At 39.1% G+C, this 8,626-nt stretch overlaps 1 protein-coding gene across 1 annotated transcript; it reads right to left on the bottom strand.

The window, feature by feature from the left end:
* Positions 1–1,490: 1,490 nt before the first annotated feature.
* On the bottom strand, positions 1,491–8,576 carry LOC104399150 (primary ciliary dyskinesia protein 1-like). Its single transcript, XM_010010599.1, has 9 exons — positions 8,442–8,576; positions 7,877–7,957; positions 6,747–6,854; positions 6,435–6,608; positions 5,050–5,208; positions 4,548–4,642; positions 3,951–4,040; positions 3,627–3,746; positions 1,491–1,614 (listed from the first exon to the last, which is right to left on the bottom strand). Exons 1-9 carry the CDS (start codon positions 8,574–8,576, stop codon positions 1,491–1,493), a joined length of 1,086 nt encoding a protein of 361 aa, XP_010008901.1.
* Positions 8,577–8,626: the final 50 nt, after the last annotated feature.

Genomic DNA, 8,626 nt, shown 5'->3' on the forward strand with positions numbered 1-8,626 from the left:
AGACAAGGAGGTCATGTGGGACAGTGTCTCCACTGGAGAATGGAGAAACATGACTAATTTCCATTGGGATGGTGAGGAAATTCTGTGGATGAAAGAGGATACAACTGTAATAAAAAAGAGATCAACTTTAGTTAATCATCAGTTTTTGGACACCTGTTCCATCTTTCCTAGACATTGAAATTTAGCTGATTGATAGCTGGCAGTTCCTAAGAATTATCTATGTCTGATTTAACCTGAATTGTGAATTATGAACTGTGAATGCTTTCACTGTCAACTGTGAGAATGTTTGTATCATGGTCATGTTAAGAAACTCTTAAAAGATCAACTGCTTTCCTCATGACTTGCAGAAGGAAAAAATCAATGTGTATGTATTTAAGCAGTTGTTTGTACTCAGAGAAATTCTGCAGATATCCAGACCTGTATTGTGAACAATTCCTTGCCAATTGTTTCTCTGAAGTGAGCATACTATCTCAGTATATATACAGACTATGCATACATATATATACATATATATACACACATATATATATATACAGGCTATTCTGTGGCTTTATTTTCACCCTACTTTCCCATTTTCTATCTCCCTGGATAGCTCTCCCTGGATAGATACGCTGATCTCCTCTATCCGAAATAAACTTATTTTCTTAAGGGTTTTAAGAATGTCTGGAAAGAAGTACGGCTTCTAGGAATGCAGTATGTATTCCTGCATTTTCCATGCCTTTTAGTTCAGAAAATTTGTGCTTTTCAGTACAAATAGCCTGGAGCACTCTTCAAAATGAACCATCAGCTCACTATGGATAAAACCAATTTTGTCTGATGTCCAGCTTGCCCACAAGAAAGCAGGAGATGTCTCAGCTGAAAGGTGATAATGCTGATATATTCGATTTCCTAGGGAATACATCCCAAGCATCATAGGTCTCCCATGAGGCTCTTGAGTTCATTGACCCACTACATACACCTTGTTGCCATAAGAGCTGTACATTGATTTAACCCCCTGAACAGTTAATGAGATCTGCTTAGACGTTCATGGACAGCAAATGTGTTCCCTTTCATTAAAAATCTCAAGTATGATTCCCAGTCAAGTCTGAGACTTAGTGACTTACCTGCAAAAATTCAAGGTCAGGTCATAACTAAAAAAAAAACCCAAATGAGAAGAATTTGGTCATGAAGACTCTTCACTTTTTATTTGTAAATATTGGGCTGTACATTAATTACCAAACTATTTATATGGTAGTACTGCAGTTCTCTGGTCCTTTGCACCAGGACAAAATGAGCAGGTACGTGGCTGAGGATTCTCACTGAAGAAATTACTGTGTGGGGTAATGGTCACAGTGAAAGTCCTTGATAGAGGTGGCATTACTGCTGGTTCTCCTCTCTCTGCATGAAAAGTTGCTGACCTCAATGAACGTGAGTACATGTAGCGGGGATATAGCAGCCTCATGCATTAATAGGATAAGCAGTGCCAAGCTATGGACTTTGTAAAATTATTCTTATCCGAGAATAAGGGTTTTATTAAGTGCTTTCAGCTTCATTTCCTCCACATGTTTTTGAACCTTCTCTCTGAGCTCATTGTTTTCGAGTTGGAAATGTCCATCTGGATGCTTGTGCAGGTCTCTGCAAGAAGTTTAAAATATCATTTGTATTTATAATAGCCAGGGAAGCTACTTAGGAATGCTGACAAAAACAAAGGAAGAGACACACATAATTTCTCTCTCTCTCTTCTTTTTTTTTTTTTTTTTTTTTTTAATATAGATATATATAATGAACACAGAGGGTATTTCACTACTTATGCAGAACTGGAAAATGAGAGGAACTATGAAAAGAACATTCACTCTTCGCTTGGCCAGTTAGGAAAGCTAAATACCTATTAGACTGAGTTTTACATTTTATCTGTGAAGGAACATACAATGTAATGGCCAGAACAAGAGCATCCACATGAAAAAACTCGTTTGCCTAAAAAATAAAATGTTGAAACTGCTGTAAAGCAGCAATGTGTTCTCTGTCCTCTAGAGAAACATCACCTTATCCATAACAACAAAGAACCTTCCAGTGACAAACGAAAGGATTAGGACTGCCTTGTTTACTAATAATTTTTTGTTTCCCTCTTTACAAAGCCAAACAGGAAGCTTTTAACAAGTAAATATCAGTACTCAGAGGTGTTTAATATAGAAAAAAATTTTCATTTTTGAAGAAAACATCTAGAACTTAAAAAAAATCCCCAAAACCCTCATGGTTATACAACTAGTTACTCAGGTAAAGCACCTGAGTGACCAACACTGCATCACTGTGGAGAAAAAGGTCACTTTTTAGTTACACAAGTTATCCCAAATCCCCATGTTCTGAACAAGCAGAGTGTCATAAAATGTAAAAATTATCACTGAGTCTGACACATCTGCATTTTCACCGCAAATTATTTTCAATCAATACTGTAGTAGTTACAATAGAGCAATCAGTGTTTAGTCAGAGGTCTCATATATGCAGCCCTGTTTTAAAGTTTAATGGCTGACACTTGCACAGGATTTCAGTGTCAATCAAGTAATTTCCCTCTAAAATTAATGAAAATGAGACATTCAAATTTCTTGATGGCTCTGAAAGTTTCAGGCTACTATGCACATCCTGACATCTAAGCCTCTTTAAGAGGGACAACTGTTGGACAGAAAGCTTGATTCACATGCTTCAAGTCACACAAGGTACCTGTGAAAACACAGTTAGAACTGAGCACTTTCTTCTGTGTTGGTCTGCAATCTCTTAACCTATCCATACTGCCTGCTGCTCAAGCCCTGCTGCCCACAGTGTCCCACCTTCCAGCTCTTATATTTCCTTGTGTCCTTCCTGCAACATCACATATCCCCAGGTTTCACAAAGTGCTTCCAGCCCAATGGAGCTGTCAGGCAGTTCTGAAATGCTGCTCTTCTAAACCATGATGGTAATCATCAACCCTACCAAAGACTCATTTATCCCTCAGAGCTTTCTTTGTCCTCAGGTTCACCCTCAAAGTTTCTCTGCTGAGCTGCAAACTCAGGACATTGGCCTGACAACACTGGAGGCAAAAGGCAGAATTCGTCCTCTACAGTGGCCAGTTTACAATATTTCAGGGAGCAGGTAACTTTGCTTATCAATGAAAGTTATTTTACATGTTGGGCTGTATGATGAAAACACAATGGATTTTGTGGAGTGTGAAGCTCAGACAGCAGAGCAAATGTGACCTGCTCCTAGGAAAAAGCTGAAAAAAAAAAGTACCGTGCCAGTGGGAAATTCTGAGGGCTTGTTCCTCTGCCAGCATTAACAAATATCTAACCCAAAGGGTCGCCCCAAAAAGCAAAAACCACTGGTGCAAGAACATTTAATATCTCTATGAAGGCAAAAAAACTACCTCAAGTGTTAGATCATATTGATAAAACTGAAGTCAGAAACATCCAGGCCAGTGTGTTACATGCCCAGCTGCTTTACGAAGTCCAATCCAGAGATCACATTTGCAGTGCAGATTTGCTCAAAGTACAGACCTGCATCCCACTCATGATGGAAGCCCTAGAGCGTCTCAGTATGACTTTCTACATAATTCTGAAGGGGGTGCTTATCTTCAGATTTCTTCCCATTTCTCTCCCCTAACTTCAAATCATACCTACCTTTCTTCTTTTGCTGATTTCTCTTTGCTTTCTTCTGAGAGTGTCTGCCCAACTTGTGGAAATTCAGCTCTCACCATCTCTGGAGTAAGAACCATTTTGAACTCAGTTTCATCTGTCTCTCTAAAAATTAGTAAGATGAAGGACAGTTAGCTTGATCCTTTTAAAAGTATTTTTTAGCCAACAAAAATGAAAGTATGTTTTATGCAAGAGTGACTTCGTGCTTTTGCCTTTGGAGATCTCTTGGGACAGGTTTAGGTACATCTATACAAGTCTTTCAGAAATAATCATCAGTCACGTCTAGTATGAAATAGAGGAGAAACTTACTGGTCGATTATGTTCTCCTTGTCTCTCTCAGGTAAGTCACACAACATTGGTGGTACATGTCTTGGAAGCATATCTGAACTGTAAGGATCCCTGTGATGGAAATGGTATTAGTTTAGGAGGGGCAGAGAGTAACTGCACTAAATGTTTATATTTTGAAGCTTCACATAGTTGTAATTACAATGAAGATGATGTAGTCAGTAGCTGCTGTGATAGGAGGGAATGTGAGCCTGAGAGATGTTGACTACTACTTGGTACAGGAGCCCACATGTTCAAGGTTTTACCATTCATACTTCTGCAGGACAGACAGCTTTTGTACCTCTCAGGGTCTTCTAAGACTGAACCAAAAAGTATTCAGGAGAGATACTATTGAAAGTCCAGACTGGAACTCTTCCAGGGCTAGGTATTTCCTCTAACAATGTTGTTCTTAACCCAACCTTCAGTGAGGTCAGCTGGGGTTTTCCCCATTGGTTTTGGATTTCTGAGCAGCAATTAATTCCACCCATAGCCTCACTTTTATCTGTGGGACTGGTTAATGTAGTTACAGACAGTAGAAACTAGTGCCAGGTAGAGGCACTGTATACTCAAATTCTTTCTTACCTAGGTGTTGTACTTGTCCATGTGGGAGTGTTAGAAAAAGCAGAATGCACCACTGGTAAGAATCTTTTCCATTCCATTACTCCAGAAATCACATCCTGAAATGACAAGTGCTACAGCGATCAGACCTCTAATACATAATGCAGTGTATGCAGTGGGGAGAGAGGCTTGATAGACAGACTGTCTGACTTCTTGGCTGAGAAGTGAAACTGATAAGCTGAAGTCCTCCATATTTAAAAGATGCTTCCTCCACTGCAAGGTCATGAATGTACAATAGACAGTGAAAAGAAGGAAAGAGCAGAGAAATATTTAGGGATAAACAAGAGGCATGAATAAAGCCTAACAAGAACAAGTTATTCTGATCCATGTAGTGACTATTTAGGTGATGCACAACTTATATTAGAAAATGTCTCCTACCTAGGATGACTCTTGGTCTTCCTTGTAGATTACTTCAAACAAATTCTTAGCAAGAACATACTGATACAATAAACTCAAAAGGCCATACCTTGTGATGTAGAAATTTCTTTTGTGTGACTGGAATACTGGATCCTTTGGGGCATTCCTTGGTAAAGGTGTATTTTGGATGAGGACAAAGATGATATTCAATATTTGTTTCAGAATAGGCCAAAGGAAGTAAAACTGGAACTAATCCTGGAGTAGGGTTCTAAAAGAAAAGGTTATTTTACAAAATCATTCTGAGCACCATAAAGAACTAAACTGATGAAAATTCAGTTCTTACAAATAATGTAGTCTCCCCAGATTCACACCTGTGTCTCATTGTGACTGTTCTGTTTGGTGAGACCACTCATTTCCTGTCTCTTCCCCTCATCACAGACCCATAAATCTGCCTGGTTTACCCATGCTCTCTGCTGTCTAAAATAGAGCAATTTAGGTGTTCTCTCCAAGTTTGGAAGAAAAACTATTTCCTGATTACTCCAAAATCCACTGCTGATTCTCTGAACAGTTCAGAATGGGAACTGACTTTGCTGTGGTGGAAGATAGTGAGCATTTTGTCATCTATTTCACTGCACTAGCATCTGTTTCGGAGTAAAGCCTAATGCTGAGTAGTGTGGGCTCAGGCTGTGCCTGGCTCTTACACTGACATGGCAGAGGGATGAAAATGATGTGAAAGTGATGCAGAGAGGATCTCATCACTAAGTCTACTGGAGTCCCGGCCGCATGCAGTGAGGACTAGTCTATAGCATATATATTACATCAAGATCACCATATGAGCACACTGGGCTCTGGAACATTGCAGCTAAGCACTGCTGAAAGACAAACAAGTCAGACACAGTGCCATGCTGGCTTAGAGATGCTGCCTGTACCCATGCACAGCACTTCACTGAGCTGTACAGCAGAGAGTTTGACTTCACTCTACTCAGTTTACCTAAGGATCAGGCAGAACTGCAGTCCCCTAGCTGAACAGAAGGAAAAAGACTTCATCTGTCCTAATTACCTGGGCAAGAGCATGAGGTTATAGAAGGACTGAGATGCCAAGATCATGGCTTTTCTTCTAACATCCAAGTGAGGAAACAAATGGAGAAGATGGGAGAGGCCCCATGGTGTTCCAGGGAATCCTGGGATCAGTGACCATTTGTGGAGTGTGAGACTGGAAGTGTCTCCAGTTCACTGGCAACTTTGCTTCATCATTCCTTTCCTAAACTGATCAAATTCCACCTTAAAGTGAAATGGTTCCCCTCTCAGTGGGATTTGCTCTGTGACTTCTACCTACCAGAGCTTGCACCTTGGAGAATTACTCTCAGTGTAGATAGATTTATATACCAATCTGAGTAAGAAAATTGCCCACCAATTCCACATCAGGCTTCTGATGAAACAAACCTCTCTTCCCCTCTGTTTTTAGGTTCTTTGTGGAAGTCAACTTCTACTTACAAAAATGCGAAGTGGGATGCTCTCTGTAGGGTAGACTAAAGCTTGGGGAGGAATCAGTTTTAAGAGGCTGATATCCCTTCCTGCTGCTTCTGGGGATGGTTTGTGAAAATCTGCCCTCTCGGAGACCAGGCCAAGCTGCCCCTCAGAAGAAGCAATTACTTGAATCAACTCATCCTTGAAAAACACAGACATCAAATGTTTTCATAGTAAGCCTTTTGGTATAAAATGTTGAGACAAAATGAATCAAATAATTGTAGGAATGTAGGGCTGGGAGTGACTTCAGTAAAGTTTGTATCTGAGATGACTTGTTACCTGGGCTCCCTGCCTCAGTGGTCGGGAAAGTTTTCGAGGTTCGTAGCTTGTGGCTGCATAGTGTGTACAAAATGGCTGATACTTCATAATGCTGAAATGCTGAGGAACCTAGAGTGCAAATAAAAAAGATTTGCTGCAGGAGATGACACTCATCACTTCTGATTAACTCGTAAATGGAATGGAACATTACAGCTTTATCACAAACACATCACATCTCTGTGATAAAAGATACTTGGATCACTATTCTGGAATGTGTTGTATGACCAAAGCTTTGAGAAGCCATACTTCACCAGGACAAGCTGAATGAGGGCAGAAAGCAATATTTCCATTCTTGTTTTTCTATAAAAGATCGTGGATTTAATAGGTTTTTGATAAAATATACTGAGCTTAATGTGGTGGAGAAAAGCTGTGTTAAGTAATACACGTAACAGTGATAGATGAACCAATGTGTGATAAGGGGAAAAGATGCTACAAGAAAGCTTCTAGACCTGTTACACCATCTATAAAGAAAAAAAAAGTGAACATTGAGCCCAAATCTGTATTGATTTGAACTTGGGGGAATATTTTGATTTTGATGGAGTGCAGAATTCGATCTTTTGCTATTCGAAAGTTGGAGAGAAAAGGGTTTAAAAGTCAGGAGAAAAAAAAAAAGTTTCTGTATTCATAAAGTTGGAAAAAAAAGTATTTTGAAGAGATATTTTCAGGAATGAAGAAACTAAGCATGCAGAACTGGATGCCAAATAAATAGAAGACTTCCATTACTCTCTAGAAGGAAGGACACTTCTATAATGTCACTTTCATAATCTTCTAAAATCAAAGAAAAAACTGTATGGTGTGCAGGGCTTGCAGTATCTTTATTCATAGAAGGATTTTGTTGGTTGAAATATAATAATTTCAGCTGAGGTGGTTCAACTCTGTCTGGAGAGGGCACTACTGCTGGCTATAAGGTTGTTATTTATGGAAACAGGTGAAATTTGTTTTTAATAAAAGCATGCTAATCACACAGCCATATTAAGGCAACATTTCTACAAGGCTGCACACTGGGGTCACTGAATAAGGCAGAAAACATGTCTAACTGGACTGGTGAAAGAGAGAAGCATGATACATCTGAGGGAGCTGTTCTGACTTACCTTCAAGTCATAAAAAGGAAGAATATGTCTCACTTTCACATCTACAGATTCAATAGGAACTAGGCCAAGAGCATCAGGTGCCTGAAAGAATAAAGTATTTAAAACCCAGTAAAATGGTGGGCCTTGATTTTGCATTGACAGCAATCCGTAAGTACAGCTGCTTGAAAACATATGGAAATAATTATGCAAACATTTTGTTTGATATTTCTCCTGTCCTTTCTTGGACTTTGGCATTTCAGTTATTCTTTATTTCTTTTCTTCTGCAAAATCATGGATGTCAACTAACTCTGATCATGAATGTATTATTCAGAATTTTATAACGCCATTAAGAGAATGTAAAGATTTTTTTTACTGTTTTCAGCAGCACCCTTAGTAAATCTGAAGTCCTGAATTAATTTGTCAGAACCCCAGAACACCAGTCACATTGTGAAATTTTAATGAAGACAGTACTGGGCCTGAGACCAATGTCTGCAACAAAATTCTGTCTGCAACAAAATTCTATGTATCTTGATGGCCCACTCAAAATTCTATCTTGAGTGGGCCATCATTTTTTTACTGTACCTACCAAATCTTGCTGCAGTTCATGGGAACTGTAAAAGGGGAACTCAAAAGGCAATATACGATCTTCAGTTATGCTGGAAGAAAAGCCCTTACATTCTTCACTCTTCTCTGGTTTGCTGAAACTCTTGCTTTCTGTCATGAATGGAAAGCAAATACTAAGATTTTTTAATATATGTCAATACACTGTTT

Source organism: Nestor notabilis, unplaced genomic scaffold (assembly GCF_000696875.1).
Source record: "Nestor notabilis isolate BGI_N333 unplaced genomic scaffold, ASM69687v1 Scaffold34372, whole genome shotgun sequence".
In the NCBI taxonomy this organism is placed as follows: Eukaryota; Metazoa; Chordata; class Aves; order Psittaciformes; family Psittacidae; genus Nestor; species Nestor notabilis.

Bases quoted from the DNA above. Each gene is read 5' to 3' on its own strand.
- LOC104399150 (XM_010010599.1), bottom strand. From the start codon at position 8,576: ATGACAGAAAGCAAGAGTTTCAGCAAACCAGAGAAGAGTGAAGAATGT. The intron at 6,609-6,746 runs GTAACAAGTCAT...GTGTTTTTCAAG, and splicing joins CACTGAGGCAGGGAGCCCAG to GATGAGTTGATTCAAGTAAT. The intron at 4,643-5,049 runs GTATGGCCTTTT...TTGTCATTTCAG, and splicing joins AGAAATTTCTACATCACAAG to GATGTGATTTCTGGAGTAAT.